The sequence below is a fragment of the Arachis stenosperma genome, chromosome 5, assembly GCF_014773155.1.
Source record: "Arachis stenosperma cultivar V10309 chromosome 5, arast.V10309.gnm1.PFL2, whole genome shotgun sequence".
Taxonomy (NCBI): Eukaryota; Viridiplantae; Streptophyta; class Magnoliopsida; order Fabales; family Fabaceae; genus Arachis; species Arachis stenosperma.
The window spans coordinates 118,549,891-118,567,320 of NC_080381.1; the positions used below are offsets into that span (position 1 = coordinate 118,549,891).

The 17,430-nt window shown below is 31.4% G+C and overlaps 2 protein-coding genes across 2 annotated transcripts; one reads left to right on the forward strand and one right to left on the reverse strand.

The window, feature by feature from the left end:
- The first annotated feature begins 7,602 nt into the window (after positions 1–7,602).
- On the forward strand, positions 7,603–11,056 carry LOC130980104 (PWWP domain-containing protein 6-like). The gene is made up of 2 exons (XM_057903746.1): positions 7,603–7,740; positions 8,058–11,056. The coding sequence occupies exon 2, from the start codon at positions 8,092–8,094 to the stop codon at positions 10,759–10,761; it is 2,670 nt and encodes an 889-aa protein (XP_057759729.1). The 5' UTR covers positions 7,603–7,740; positions 8,058–8,091; the 3' UTR covers positions 10,762–11,056.
- A 550-nt stretch (positions 11,057–11,606) lies between these two features.
- On the reverse strand, positions 11,607–13,363 carry LOC130980105 (universal stress protein A-like protein). Its single transcript, XM_057903747.1, has 4 exons — positions 13,080–13,363; positions 12,370–12,491; positions 12,149–12,267; positions 11,607–12,011 (listed from the first exon to the last, which is right to left on the reverse strand). The coding sequence occupies exons 1-4, from the start codon at positions 13,252–13,254 to the stop codon at positions 11,903–11,905; spliced, it is 525 nt and encodes a 174-aa protein (XP_057759730.1). The 5' UTR covers positions 13,255–13,363; the 3' UTR covers positions 11,607–11,902.
- Between the last annotated feature and the right edge of the window lie 4,067 nt (positions 13,364–17,430).

The window sequence follows — 17,430 nt, forward strand, 5'->3', positions numbered from 1 at the left end:
GTCATAAGGATAACCCCTCATAAACTTTCATTCTCTTGGCTTTCGAAGTGGTGTTGAGCTTTGATGAGCGTCTGTAGGTTGCTCTGTTCCAGATTCTCTTGCTGGCTCAGGAGACAAAATAGAAATGTCTCCTCCATTCTGACGAGACAAAACTGGACGGACAGATTCTTCATTTTGAACAGACTTGGAATTTTCTTCATTGGTTTCTTTATTGACAACATCTTCATAATCTGAATCATTATCTATCACAGCACTGGAAATTGAATTAGAATCACAAAATGATACATGTATGGATTCCTCTATGGTTCTACGCTCTTTGAGGTAAATTCTATAAGCTTTGCTAGTGATGGAGTATCCAACAAACGTTCCCTCATACGATTTTGGATTAAATTTACCAAGATTTTCTTTGTTATTAAGCACAAAACATTTGCATCAAAAAACATGAAAACATTTGCATTCAACCCTTTTCTAATTATGGTCCTATTCAAAATATAACAAGCTGTATTCACAACTTCAGCCGATAGAAATTTTGGAACCTCATTTTCACACAACATAGCCCTAGTCATCTCTTGAAGGCTTCTATTCCTTCTTTCAACAACCTCATTTTGTTGAGGTGTCCTAGAGCATGAAAAATTATGAACAATTCCAAAATCATCACAGAATTTTTCAAAGTCTTGGTTTTCAAATTCCTTTCCGTGATCACTTCTCAAATGGGCAACTTTTAAATCTTTTTCATTTTGAATTCTTTTGCAAAGGGTTGAAAAGGCATGAAAAGCATCATTTTTATGAGTAAGAAAAAGTACCCAACCGAATCTAGAGTAATCATCTACCGCCACTAAGCCATAGTGTTTCCCTCCGAAACTTTAAGTTCTTGTTGGTCCAAAGAGATCAATGTGTAACATCTCTAATGGCCTCTTGGTTGAAATTCCATCTTTTGCTTTAAAAGAGGATTTTACTTGTTTGCCTAATTGACAAGCATCACAAGTAATATCCTTATCAAATTTAATATTTGGAATTCCTCTTACCAAGTTTTTCTTAACTAGCTTAGAAATTTGGTACATGCTAGCATGTCCCAATTTCTTATGCCATAGCCATTTTTCTGATTCAAGAGAAGTAAAACACGTTACTTTTTGATGCTTCAAGTCCTCAAGAAGTAATCCATACACGTTATTAAACCTTTTAGCCTCAAACAAAATATCCCCAAATTTTTCACATACAACCAAACACACAAACTTTCTAAAAACAACTTCAAAGCCAACATCACACAATTGGCTAACACTAAGTAAATTATGTTTCAAACCATCAACTAAAAGAACATCATTTATACACGAAGAAAAATTTCTACCAACTTTTCCAATGGCCACTATTTTTCCTTTACCATCATCACCAAAAGTGACAAACCCTCCATCATATTCATCAAGCTTTATGAAGAAGGTTGCCTTTTCGGTCATATGCCTAGAACATCCGCTGTCCATATACCACATATTGTCTTTCCGCTTGGATGCTAGGCAAAACTGATCAATATGATCTGCCATGAGACATGGTTGTGACTTGGTCTCGGATTCTTCATCATCCTCTGATTCATTTTCCAAGTCCTCCCAGGAAGCCATCAGTCCTTTTTTCTTTCCCTTCTTTGGCTTCTCTTCCTTCTTCAACTTGGGACAATCAGACTTGAAATGTCCAATCTCTTTGCAGTTGTAACATGTCATCTTACTGAAGTCTTTCTTTTGCTTTCTTGAGATGCTTCCCTTGCTACTCTCCTTGAACTTCACCATTTTCCTGAATTTTTTAGCAAATAACACAAACTCATTTTCAGAGGAATTATCACTAGATTCATCATCCAGTGGGTTATTCACAGATGTAAAAGTAATTCTTTTTTTTTAATCTTTTTTCAAATAAGTGTTTTCAAAAGCAAGTAGGTTTCCTCTCAAGTCATCATATGTCATGGAATCTAAACTACTGCTCTCAAAAATGATTAATACTTTAGTTTTCCACTCTTTAGTGAGACATCTCAAAACTCTTCTCACAAGCACAGAATCAGGATACGTAATTTCCATAGCATCCAAGCCAACAATGATGATGTTGAATCTTTCGAACAGCTTATCAATAGATTCTCCTTCCTTCATTGCAAACATTTCATACTCTCTGTTCAACATATCTATCTGGGTCTTCTTCACTATGGTGGTTCCTTCATGGGTGATTTGAAGTTTGTCCCAGATTTTCTTTGCCGTTGTGCATCGTGATACCCGTCGGTATTCCTCGAAGCTGATAGCACAGTTGAGCAGATTGATAGTCTTGGCATTGAGCTCTACCTTCTTTCTGTCTTCCTCGGTCCAGCTTGCTTTGGGTTTAAGAGAAACTACTCCTTCAGCACTTGTGGTGGTTGGGAATTGGAGACCCTCCAGGATGATCTTCCAAAGTCTGTAGTCTACTACTTGCACAAAAATCTTCATTCTCTCCTTTCAATAGGTGTAGTTTTTCCCATTGAAAAGAGGAGGTTTGTTGCTTGACTGTCCCTCTGTCAGGTTGTAGGAAACCAGATTTGAGCCACTGTTTTCTGCCATCTGGATCTTTTCTCCAAGCTGCAAAGCTTGATCTCTTTGAAACCAAGCTCTGATACCAATTGATGGTTTTCAGTGGCTAAGAGAAGGGGGTTGAATCTTAGCCCCCTTTTCACTTAATAACACTTGCTGGTCTTTGAAACAACTTTTGGAGACTTTTTTATTTTTGTCTCAAACCCAGCCACGAGACTTTTTCTTTTTATCTCGTGACCTGGAACGAGATATTTTTCAGTTTTATCTCCTGTGTAGCAGAAACAGAAATGGAGTAAAAGAGAGAGAAAATTACACCCAGATATATCCTGGTTCAGCTGTTAAGTGCAGTGCAGCTTACATCCAGTCTCCATCACAACAATGATGGAATTTCACTATAATCATCTTTGATTACAAACACCAATTCTCCCTAGGAACTACCCTTCCTATCTGGGACAAGTCCATAATCTATTCCCAAAACTGAACTTGACTTGGTAACCCACCAAGCTTTCAACTGCAAAGTGCTAACCCAACTTGCAAGGGGATTCTCACAGAATCATGAAACACAACACTGATGTACAAAGGACCTCTAAGGACATCTATGGCTTTTTCTTTTAATTTTGCACTCTCTGTCTTTTTCCGCTCTATGATTTTTTCTTACAAATCTTACTATTTGCCTTTTTCCATGAGACTTAAGACAGACAAAATTAAACTGAAAAATACAAGACAGAATACATTGAAGGAGAAGAACATATGTTAGCTTAGGTAGCTCTGAGAACTATGTGCCTTGCACTCTCACTCCTTGCCTCAAGCCCTGGCTGTTCTCCCTATTTATAGAGGGAGAAGCCTCCACGGTTGAAATCAAAAGAACCAAGCTAATCTTCTTCTTCTGTATGCAAATCGGTTTGGCCAGAGAGAGAGGAAAAGTAACCGAATGCAATAACCAACATGCAATTACCTCTGGTTCTTCCTTGGTCACTAATAATCATCAATCTGAGCCTTCCATCTTGCCTTGCACTCCAAGATGGACTCCTAACCCTTGATGCTTCATGATGATGACAGCTTCATCTGCTCCATCCTCTGCCTCTTCCATCACGTAGCCACTGTAGCTACCTCCTGTGGTGGTTGAGCAGAATCAAAGACAAGCTATCCCTCCAAGGATCTTCTTCCTCTGACCGAGATCTTCTCTTCCATTTTTGGTATAGAGAGGTTGAGATCTCTTCACCAAATCTTACCTTTCTTGGTTGAAGATCTTAGCCACAATATACTTTTTGTTTTCTTTTTCTTGCCATCATTACAATGGTCTTGTTGCTTGTTTCTTCTTCCTTTCGGCAGCTAGCTTTAGCTTCCATGCCTTCTCTATTGAAATGACTGAAGGAGAAGAAGAGAGAGTAGAGAGAGAAGAAAGTGAAAAAAGCAAAGTTATGAGTGTTATCACAAATAAATTAATTAGGTGCAACTCTCCATGCTTTGTGTAGTAGCGTGTAAGCTACACTTAATTGCCATCAAATTACTTTGACATGTTCTCTTTCATGTTTCCAAGGTAATTAACTCAAGTAAAGAAAATTTTGAAATCCACCACATGATGGAAATGAAATTCATAAGCATGAAGCAAAAACATTTGCTTTCTCTCTCAATTGGTTTCGGACCAAGCAAGCAAAATAATTTGGGCTCATAGTAATAATTGAATTCTGGCCCAACTAAACAATTTAGCCAACATAATTATATCAATTTAACATCAAGGCTAAAGGCAAAATGCATATATGAGCTTGCAACAATTTTTCTTTTCTTTTCGGCCCAAACAAAACCTGCATAGCAAAATTAATTTAATTAACATATATGAATTAAAATCATATAATTAATCATATTAATAATATTTAATCATCATCAAATTAAATTATAATTTTCTAAACTCATCAATAATAATTATATTAAAATTAAATTTTGTGTAATTTTTCATAATAAATTTGTTAATTAATAACTTTAACATGTATTCTAACGAAATTCAAAAATTAAATATTATATTTAAATAAAAATACATTTATTTTTACTGTTCAAATAGAAGAAGGACAGTTAAATGTTTAAAATAAGAATAAAATTCAAATTTTGTGGTCTAAATCTGCAAGTAAATTAACATGGAGATTAAATTCTATCATATTCAATCTATTCACATTTTACATTCTATTCGAAATTACTTTTCTACAAATAAATATTGCAATCTGATATTAGAAAAAATATTAATTAAACTCATTAAAATTACTTAACTTTTTAAGAATATAAATAAAATTTTGTTATCATTATATCACATAAGAAATTAATAAATTGATATTGAACTTAGTTCAATCTAAAATTTCTCTCCCTAATTCAAAAAAGGCTATAAGTCTAATAATAAATCTCTGCAAATACCTTCCTGTTGGAGGGAAATTACCATCTTTTCTGATTCTGAAGCCATTAATTTATTAGTTGACCAAAAATGAACAAAACCATTGAGTTACTTGTAAATTGATGCTTTTCCTATTTAGTACAAGAGTAATCAATGAAAATCGTATAAATGAGAGAATGACCAATCAAGAAAGACTTGACTGTGGATGGGGAGAGAAAAATAAGGAGTGAGCAAAATCTATGGATAACCTTGTAATATGATTTAAAAAAAAAAAACTAAATTTTAAGCTATAAATCTTAATATAACATTAATATTCCTCTCTGAATTGTGAATTTAGTTATACTACTATTTACGTGTACGGTGTACCACAATTTACACAGTTTCTATAAATTAAACAGAATGGTTGTGAAACAATAAATGAACATGTAAATTAGACTCTCATATTCTCGTTATTAAAAATATTATTTTAACTCATTTAATTAACTAAAATAAAATAAAAATATTAATATGTACATATAAAAAGCTAGTTATTATATAATTTTTTATATATGTGTTAATTTATATATTATTAATATGTATTTAATATTTCAATATATTTTGTATGAGTGATTAATTAGTAATTAATTTTTTGTATATCTAACTAACTCACATATACAATTTAATTTTTCTTAATTTATGAAAAATAAACTATTATTTTTATTTATAAAATTTTAAATAAACAAAATTAATTTTATATTCAATAAATAAACAATATGTTTTAAATTTATCAAATAAATAAATTTATTTATGTTTTAAATTTCATAATACATATATAAATAATATACGATTAATAATATTTAGGGCAATGTATTTAAATAAAATAAAGGAGAGAAATCTTTCTCTGAATGCAATATTTGCAATTTTTTTGCGTCAATGTCTTTTTTTTATTATTATGTAATCCGTAGGAGCTAACCACGGTTTCGTATTTGCATGTAAACGGTGGAGTTAGAAACGGTTTATGATGGATAAAGAATGAACATAAAATGTGGTAGGTCATCACGGTTTACAAAGGGAGAAATATCACCATAAAACCCTCTAGTCTTCCACGGTTTACGAAAGATTTTTTAAACTCATAAATTCTTATTGGTTGCTACGGTTTATGAGGAGAAGATTTCTATATATATGAGCGAGATTGAAGTTGTGGCTAAAATTTAATTTTTTGTCACAAACAATATTTTTTGTAACTGTACTTCTGTTTATATTAACGTGATATGGTTATTTGAATAAATTATTTTTTAAATAAATTTATTAATGTATAGTATATTTTTTTAAAGATTCTGATATTAACATATATTTATAAAATTAAATGTAAAAATATAAAAAAATAAAGTTAAATAAAATAAAAAAATATAAAAATAAAGATAATATTTTAATATTTGAGTTAATTATAAAGATAAAATTTATTTAGCTAAAATAATATAATTTAAATAAATAATAAAAAGTTCAATAATTTTTAAGTATAAAAAAATTAAGTTTTTATTAAAAATAAATTATTCTATTATTTTTTGAATTTAAAAAAAATGAGAATAAATTAAAAAATATTTAGTTTTTATTTATATGATTTAGTGCTCATTATATATTTGTGTGAGTACCGTACTCTTATTATATGCATAATTATCTTTTTAAAAATTATTTTGTGAAATTATGAATTAAATTTTTTGTTTATACTATTATTTAATTGGTATATTCTATTAATTAATTATTTTACAATTATTTTTAATTATAAAAAAATTAATACTAATTAGAAAAATATGTTATAATTAATTTATTTATGTTCTAAATTTATTTTTAACAATGAAAATTGAAAAGAACCTGAAGGGCAAGGCTTCTTGAAAAGCGCGTAGATTCCAACGGCCACAGTGGCGAGTAGAGTCTGTGAATGAAAGTGTTCTTTTGAGGCTCATCCATTCGCCCACTCCCACCGCCTGCGTGTTGTGTTGTTGCTGCTATACAACAACTATTAATTAATGTAATAATCAATATTACTGTAAGCACTTACCAGTAAAAAAACGAATTAATATTATAATTAATGTAATATTCGACAAATCAATTTTAAAGAATTTTAGATATTTCAATAGTTATTCAACAAAAAAAAATATTTCAACAGCTCATTTTAATTATTAAATTAGTCTTTAATATTTTATTTTAATAAAAAATCAACTTTCATGTTAAATTTTGGTACATTTAATTTTTATTATTATTCAATAAAATATAATAATTTTTAAGAATTTTATAATTATACCATATACATCCAAATAAAATATATATTAAAAATAAATTAAATAATATATATATTTATATAAATTTTTAGTATGCATGTATTATTTTTAAATTTTTTTAAAATAATATTACTCTTTTGATTAATAAAAATACTATGTATATATAAAATATTAAATATCAAATATAAACTATATGTCATTTAAATTATTTTAAATATATTTATATTTTGTATTTTAATGATTAACTGATTTTCTGAGTGAGCTAGGATGATAGTTGTTTAATTAATAGCATTAATGCTTTATGACCATCTCGTCATCTCTCGATATTTTCAACATCTCTTCTTCTCTTTCTCACTCTAGTCTTTTTTACTTCACTACTGCTCTCACTATATTCTTTTCAAATAAAAAATTAAAAAAAATGTTGGTACTATCATTCATATACCCCAAGGAACCAGCATCACATTCTTCTTCATGCTCTTCTTCTAGCTGATCACATATGCTCCTTCAGTAGCGCCAACAATTTCTTCAAAAAACAGAAACTTTGCATCCCTACCTTTTTCTTCTGCAGGTATATATTCTTCTTCATTTTCTATTTTGATATTCTCTCTTCCATTTATTATAATTAATTAATGTGTTTATGCTTATTCATTCCTTTTGAACATAAACAAATACAAATTTAATATACTATACTGTATAGTTTATAGTTTATAGACGTTTATATGTATGTGTTATTTTTTATTTCTTTATATGAACATAAGTTATTATGTGACTACTCTTTCTGTTTCTCATTTCCAAAACCCTAAAGTTGTGTTGAGGTTTTTTGTTTTTTTTTTTTTTTAGTTTTATGTTTTTACTTGTCTTGTTGTGTGCTTTTTACCATAATAGGTTGGTTTTCTCTAGAAAAATTAGATCTTTTTTGATGAGCATGGTTAAAAATGGGCCCGAGGTACCTGCTGAGGGTTCATTACCTTCACAGGAAGAACCCAGGGATCAGGGTTTAGAGCAGGAAAAGGAGGAGGAACTCAAGGAACATTCTTCTGTTGTTGTTGAGAATGGTGGTGGTAAGGAAAATGGTGATGGAGTTGTTGAAGTTCTCAATAGCAGTGTCTTAGAGACCAAGGTTTCAGTAAAATTGAAGGGGAGTGATTCTGATTCTGAGATGAATGGTGTGTCATCTTTGTTGCAAATGAGGGGAACTGGTGAAAGCCGGGATGCTTCTCACGAAGCCGAGAAATTGGATTCGATCGATGGCTCTCGGAAGAGAGTGGCAGACGGTGATGATGGTCTGAAAGAGGGTGCTTCCGTGGGGATCGGCGGTGGTGAAGAGAGAAGTGATGGAAAGAAGAGCGAGGAGGAAGTAAAAGATGATGATGATGGGAAAATTGTGACTAGAGATGTGCCAATTGTGGAGACCAGTGAGAATGTAGATGATGAAGTGGAGGAACTAAGTGATGGAGGACATGTATTTGCTGTTGGTGATTTTGTTTGGGGAAAAATTAAGAGTCATCCGTGGTGGCCCGGCCGGATTTATGATCCTTCAGATGCTTCAGACTTAGCTTTGAAGTTGAAACAAAAGAATCGGCAGCTCCTTGTAGCCTATTTCGGGGATGGAACATTTGCTTGGTGCCATCCTTCTCAACTGAAGCTGTTTGAGGAAAACTTTGATGATATGGCAAAGCAAAGTACCACCAAAGCTTTTGTCAATGCTGTACAAGAAGCTGTGAATCAGGTTGGAATGCTTCTTGATATGAAGATGAGTCGTGCGTTTCTTGTAAATGAATCTATGCCTGGATTCACTCTACCATTGGCAAAGAATGCTGGAATCAAGACAGGAACTCTTGTGCCGGAAAATGGTGTAGAGAGACTTTTGGCCGTTCCAATGGAACCGCTGGAGCTACTTGCTCAAGTGAAACAAGCTGCTGAAATGATCGCTGTTGCTAGTATTCTGGAGCTGGAGACATTAAAGGCTCAGCTTTCGGCGTTTTATCTAGCACGAGGAGGTTATAAATTAGCTCGTTTTGAGGATCCCCAGCCAGTTCTTGGACTCGAAGATAAATTGACGGATGAAACAGTTTATGCAGGCAATGGTAAGAGTGCAGTGGAAGTGCCTGTCCAAGGGCCATTTGGGGAGGACTATTCTGCCTCTCCGATGAGCCTGAAAGTCGGTGCATCTGGTAACTCTCAAGGGCCTTCTGGAAATACACCAAACCATAGAAGGAAGCAGAAAAGCATGGCTGAAATTATGGGGGAGGACAAAGATGTACTTTCCATGAACAAGGAGGGGGACGAAACTGACGAAACTTTAAATGCATTTGTGTTCACTGGTAGGAAAAGAAGAAGAGACCGTGAGGTTGCAATGTCATCGAAACCAGTTCGGGAGAGAAAAGAATTGCGTGTAGATACTGTGGCAAATCTACAGAATGCTGAGAACAAAGGCAGTGGGGGCAAGCAGAACAGCGACAAGGGCTGGTCGCCGAAATCAGGAGAGTTGAAAGAAGCTTTTGATGGTGAAAACATTAGCAGCGGTAGCAGAAAGGAGAATACTACAGAAGGGAATACCAAAGAACAGAATGAGAAGGGTTCTTTGTTAAGAGAAAGGAAGTTAAGCAAGTACTTGTCCCCTCCCTTCACTACTTCCCTTGAACATCTAGCATCGGGCAGGGCTGCTGGCCAGCCTTCTCCTCGAATTCTGAAGTGTAATGGCGAGACGTTTAAGGAGAATCCCACAAAGGATGTTGCTGTTGGGTTCGTGCTTTCTGATGGCCCAAATCACCAAACTCAGATAGATGAAGAGGAGAAGACCATCGATCTTAAGAAAATTCAGGTCACTCCTTTTGAAGTCCTGTCTGAATTCCGGCATGCAGCTGTTAGTCCTCAAATTTCTCGGGACAGCGACTCTCTTGAAGCACTTGTGGACTTCATTTCTGTCTTCAGAAGCTCATTGTATCGCCACGGATCCCTATACAAGGTGTACAAAGAATGTCGACCTGGAAGGAAGAGAAAGAAGTCAGAAACCGATCAACCAGATCACCTGTCACCTAACAATGAGTTTGGGCCTAGGAAGCGAAGAAAGAGGAAGGGAACTGAAAACACTTCACCGGCGGAGCTTATTGTGTCATTCTGGCCAGGGTGCACTCTACCTTCAAAATCTGACATCGTCGCGATTTACAGCAAGTTTGGGGATCTGAATGAGGCTGAAACTAACATGTTCCGAACAAATTACACCGCTAGAGTGTGCTTCCTAAGAGCTTCTGATGCTGAAAATGCCTTAAAGCAATCACAAATCACCAACCCTTTTGGATCCTCTGATGTAACTTTTCAACTCAAGTATCTTTCTTCTTCCAGTGATTGGTCCAAGTCCGAACGTTCAGCATCAACCAAGGAGTACAATACCACCTTGGCTGTTTCACTTCCAAAGGGAAATGAAGCATCCAAATTCAACTACATAAGAGAGAAGCTTCAGGTTCTGACCTCAATGCTGGAAGCATCAGATGGAGAATCACATGAAGAAGCGAAGAACAAGGTTGTTAGTGGGATGAAGGATCTTTTGGACGATGTGGACAAAATTGTTGGATTCTCTTCATCCTAGATATAGTTTATATAACTATAACAATAAACACAAATTGGCAGCAGCAGCAGTAGTAGTAGTAATGATCAGGGGTAGGTTTTTCATTCAGCATTTATGTGGTGTCTTTTCATTCTGAAGGTGTGGGATTTTATATCAGATTAAAAAAATTACTCGGTATATAGCTTATAATATGATGGTAGTGGTATGCATATGCATAGAGTCATTGATGGTTAAGGATGAATGGTACTTTAGTTGTGGTAGTAGATGAACTTCGGATGATTATTGCGTATATGAAATGGTCAATTACTTCTCTTTACTTTTTGTGTTTGATTATATATGAAGTAATTGATATTGAATTTTGTGGGACATGGTGGATGTTTATGGAATAGAAGATTTGGATGCAAGGGTTTTTTACTTTTTTGGTCAACGCCTGGAAGTCAAATACACGTTATGGATGGATTGTTAAAAGGAAGTAATCCAATCCTTAACTATGATTTGAAGATGTTACAAGTATTTAAATATTAGAACTTTATTCTGATAGGTATTCATGGATATAGCACATGCTGCAATGGCTATTTTAGCAATTCAATTCTTGTAACCACGTTGAAAATGAGACGCAACTTGGCATGGCTTCCTTTGTCCAATGGAAAATGCTACATTAAAACAAACTTTGTACATCATGTACTAAAAATCTTAATACTACTTTAAATTAGTTAATATATATTTTGTCTCATCCTGTATCAAATTTAAGTTGGTGAATTTAAATCACACCCTTCCACAAAGTATGGTAATTTTCTCCTAGGCTAACATTCTTTTCCCATTTTGGACTCTACCTATACAAAATGTTTAACCCTTCAATTCACCCATTAGCAATCTTGAGTACAGATTTCAATACATGGTAGGAACTGGCAAGCATTTATCATATTGATGAAGCAAGTTCCCTTTTACAGTCAAATTGAATCTAACATAGTTGAAAATACAGATTCGAGATTAATGCAACAAGTGAAAAGGGGAAAGTAGTAGTAGTACAACATTTTCCATATCCACAGACAAATCTTTGGTGATATATTCCAGCTTTTTGTTCTTTCAACTCGACCAATATATGATATAACATATGATAGATGTGACAAATGGCAATAACGTCTAGTGCCTAACAGACTAATCAATCATCAACCGGATCCTGGGGAGTTTCATCTGCTTTGCGCTTGATAGTAATTACAGGGCACTCAGCATGTTTCACACAGAATTCACTCACAGTGCCAACAAAAACCCTGGATAATATGTTCACAACAATTCATCAATAAAATAAGCAAACTTTTCTTGAAGCAAAAGTGCTACTCTTAAACAATTCAACAGCCAACAAGAAAGGATCAAGAATCAAGCATATCGTATGAGACAATATCCATACTTTTGGAAAGGGCCGAGACCACGGCTGCCAACAACCAGAAAATCGGGATGCACGCGTTTCACCTCATGGCAGATGACTTCCTTCGGATCACCATGCTTTATCCAAGCTTGACAGCCCACCTGCAAGCATTGCAAACCATTAGCAATTATTACCTTTGACCAAAATCAATTACATGGTAAAATTGTTAACATGATTTAAGGTAGAAGAAGAACTATTATTACCCCAATTTCATGACACTTATTGACAAAGTATTCCAGCAGATGAGCCCCTCTAATCCTATCTCTCTGCTTCATCCTTTTAAAATCGTCAGGTGAGGCATAGATACTATCCATGTCATCAAAACCTAGCAAAAAAAAGAGAGCTCCTTTTTTAAATTTGCTTTGTATAATTCTAAACAAATGCTCTTATAATTTAGGTAAAGATTCACCTATTCCATAAACAAGGACAAAGCTCATGGCAAAAATGCATAAAGAATAGGAGTTATCATATCAAACCCGAAGACCTCTCTGTTGAAAATGAGTCATAATCTTTCTCAAATGAATTCTTCTAACTTCTGTTATTGGTAGCTTTTAAGAATAAACATGATAAATCAAATAAAAATAACAAGAATAATAATATATCACCACAACAATTTATAATCCAACTGCTCGGAGAAGAAAAAATCCAAGTAAATTATGAGCTTAACAGAAGAAATCACAGATATCTATGTCTTTCTTTCAGCTCAGACGATAAAATAAATTCAAATTAAGAACATAAAAAAATGTGATCAAGTATCCAAAATTCCAGGGAAACCAAAAACAAATGAATGAATGAATCAAATAGTAATAACGCTAATAATCAGCATCAACAACAGCATGATTGTCATTTCCTTCACTCAATCAATCAACCAAAAACAAGAAGAAAGCACAAGACAGAGAGAGAGAGAGAGTACCATCTTCATCGGGAACCTGAACGTGAAGAAAGAGAAGGTTGAAGGAAGCGACGTTATGGCGAACGATCTTCTTGATAGTCCATTCGAATGCTCCTTTGCTGCTTATCGAAGGGTGCGGGTACCCTTTCAAACTCGACTGGTTCACCGCCACCATTATCCGAGTCACCTCCCCCATCTCGCTCGCTCGCTCACTCACTCACTCACTCACTGAGTCACTTCCACCGAGTCCAACTCCTTCCTTCCTCTTTCTTCTTTGTTTCCCGAGAAATCCAAGAAAAAGAGAAAGAGAAGTGTTTATCTCGGTCTCGAATTATTTGGGCGTGGTTCGCACTGCGGCGCACGATAGTGACAAGTGTGATTCGTGTCAGCTATATTGCGCGGTGGACCGCTTGAATGAAGCGTTGTCGTTTTACTTGAAAATTGGCGGGCCGTACCCGGAAAATGTCCTTTTTTATTTCGTTCATTTCATGTGTTTCGTTTGTCGCGTTCCTGAGACGTCCACCGAAAAGTTCAGTGAATTTTAAATAATTGTAATTAATAATTATTAATTTTATATTGTTAAAAAATAAAATTTAAATAATTATTAATTAATAATAATTTTAAAAATAAAATATAATTTAAAAATATTTGTTAATTATTTGTTGACTTGATTGTAAAACGACAACTTCCTGAATAGCATAATAGTATACAAAACGAGTGACTATTAGGTAAAGATAATTTTATGTCACAATTATTGTAGGAAAATAGCCAAGTGGAACTGATAATTCGATGTAGTTTGTGAAAATAAATTAAATAAAGATTAAAAATAGATAAATTTATGAAAAAAATATTTTTATTATTAGTAAATAAACAATACAAAAATTAAAAATGTAAAATAGGCTTAGAGAAAATATTAAGATCTTTACTAATATCACAAAGGTAGTATTTATTTTCAAAAATTGGAACTGGAATTGAGATTGGAGAACTGAAATTGAGTATTATATTTAGTAGTCAGAGATTAGAATTAAAATTTTAATTTTGTGACACAAAATTTCAATTTCTTTAGTATTTTCAAAAAATAAGAATACATAAAATTAAAATTTTTAAAAATAAAGATAAAAACTTTAATAACATTTTTAAAAAAATATATTTTTATTTAACTTTTTAATTTCTAAATATACCTTCTTTAATCTCTATATCTATCTTAAATTAAACATAATACTAACACATAATTCAATTAAATACATTTTATACTAAATACAACACAAAATTTTCATCTCAATCTCTCAAATTAGCCACAGATAAATTATAGCAAAATAACTTTTTTGGCTTTGCTTAATATCATATAGTCACAATCACTATATATATATATATATATATATATATATATATATATATATATAAACCGTGGCTATGTAAAGATCTCCACAGTTCACAAAATCATGGCTAATAACCTCAAAATCCTACCAAGACGAGAATGCCACATCTTTAATGCCCATGGTTCTTTTTTCGTGGCTAGCATATGTTAGTCACAGTTTTATCAAAGTTTAGCTACAATTTTAATCGTGGCAAATTGTCTTGTATGGTATAGTAGAATGCTAATTTTATAAATTCTCTTGTTTGAATTTGACGAATAAAATGAAAAAAATTAAAAGAGAACAAAAGAAAGAGATGACTTCTAAAACAAAACTTTTTGAAAAAAAAGTGAATTGAAGAAATTCTTTTTATAGTCACAAATTATTTTCGATGAAGAATACGTTGTTTTAAAGTCCTCTTCTACCAAGACTAGATACTAATAGGTAATTTGCAAAAGGTGTTTTTGAGTATTCTTTCATTATGTTAAGTTTTTTTTAACTAAAAATAGATATAAAAAAAAGTTAATTTCTATAAATTAAGGTAACAGTTCTGATATTGTTTCGGATGTTTGTGTCAAAAAAATGTTCAAATAAAACAGTGTTTGTGACACGTAAAATTAGTGAAAAGATATTTAATTAATTTGATTCATTTTTAATTAGATCACATTTTTTACACTTTAAATTCAACTAATTCATTTTCACTAATTTAGTTATCACGCAAAGAGAAATTCAATTTTTTAGAGTATTTTCTTTTTCGGTTTCATCCTTTTGGCTTAATGCCTATAAGAAGAACTTTTTTTTTTGGGTTATGTTTTGGACTATCTCATAATTATTCATACATAATCAAATTACACGTTGGGTATACAATCAAGTTTTTGGAAATTTGGTATAGTGATAATATATAGCTTCTTGATATATTGTACTTAGATTCGAATCTTGGCTAAATAATGAATAATAGAACTTTTAAATAAATGTGTGAATATATAAAATGTGCGTGAATTTATGATATGTAAAATTAAGAGGTATTTAATCATCTGACCAAAAAAAATCTCATTTATTTTCAATAAATTTGTTTCTAAAATTTAAATTTAATTCAGTAAAATTTTATGAATTAACTTAAATACACAAATTGATTCAAATAATATAAATATAATTTATATTTTTAATTATAATTATATATAAAAACTATATATATGTGTGTAAAATTATATGTTATTATTATAAATTAAAAAATAATATATACAGTTAGTTTAGAAATTAATTATAAAAATTTAAAATTGACTTATTTAATATAGGAATTTGAATTTAGATTTAAGTATGATTTTTAAGGTCGTTAATTTATCTTATTAAACTATTAATGAATTGAGCTTTAATTGACTCACAAGTTGATTTAAATTACTTTAATTTCTTTTTTAGTGAAAATAATAGTTAAATTTTTTTTAATAAATTTATATATTTTATTAAATAATTCAATAACGTAATATATATTTATATTCTAATTATTTTATCTCGAGTAGCAAAGTACAAAACAATGATGCAAGGAGCTACATTGCTTCGTACTTCACACTCCTTTCCTTTAACACACACTAGACATTAGAGAACTTTTTATTTTTAATATTGGAGTGATAGTGGTGTTTTTTTAAAATGTGGATTGTTGGGGTGCTATACTCAAATGTAGAATTGTTTAACTAGAGAAGTAGAAATTGGACTGTCCAATTTATTAGAGGTACATAAATTAGACTGTCTATTTTTAGAGGTACACAAATCAGACCGTTCGATTTATAGAAGTACAGAAATCGGACCGTTCAATTTGTGAGAGGTACACAAATTGGACCGTCTGATTTGTGTTAAAAAAAATTTAAAAAATTTGAAGTACAGAATCGGACCCTCCAATTTGTATACTTTCTACAATTTTAAAAAGTACAAAAAATTATAATGTTAAAATATATCACCATTTTTACTTCAATAACAAAAAAAATTAACTAACATTAGACACCTATTTTCTTCCCGTGATAAGTGTTATCACTGTAGCCTACTCCAAAATATGGGTAATTAAAGGTCAAGTTCACTAATGAAAAAATATGATGCATATGTTAGAGTCGTACTTATTATAAAAGAAATTTCATTTGATACATCATTATTTTCTAATGTAAAACATCTCAGTTTTTAGGTATATATTTTTGTCATATTTTTAAATAATTTAAAAATATTTTTATCAATAATAAAATTTTAAATATTTTTATTAACAACAAAATAATTTAAATACATTTTTAATTATTTATCTCAAAATATATAAGCTATTACAAGTATAAATCATCATTTTTAATTATAAAATATTTAACTACTGCGAAAGTTGCAATTTTGTTAAATATTTTAAATAATTTTATCAAAATAATATAATTTTTATAATATTAAATTAATTATTAATTTTTATAATTGAAAGTATTAGTATTTAAATCTTTTTATGGCTAGCTAAAAAGGTTGTTACTTTTTAGCTAAAAACATTGCCTGCTTGGATTATGTTTGAGGTGAAAAGACACGTAAAAATAATAAATTGAGAGAGCAATTAGTAATTACTCAATGATTATTTTGATCAATTATATCCACAATGGAAGTTATTGATTTAAAACCAATTTACTTCTTTAATCTATCAATTATGTTAGATATATACTAAAATTAGTTATAAAAATAAAATATATATTAAAATATAAAATATACATTAAAAATAAATTAAATTATATATATTTGTATTTAAATATATAATAATTAATTTTAATATATAAATAATATTTTTATTAATTTATTTATCACTTTAAGAATATGGATAAGAATGTTAGGTACTTTTATAACTTGGTATCGACGAAAAAAAGAAACAATAGACTTGATGCTCTGATAATTAACAAAAGGTTGATAAAAAAATCACGCTAGGATCAAGATTGCTATCGGAGATTTTTATAAAGAACTGTATTACCAGGAGAGATTACCGGTTGTGAGTTTTAGGGACGGACTGGTAAATT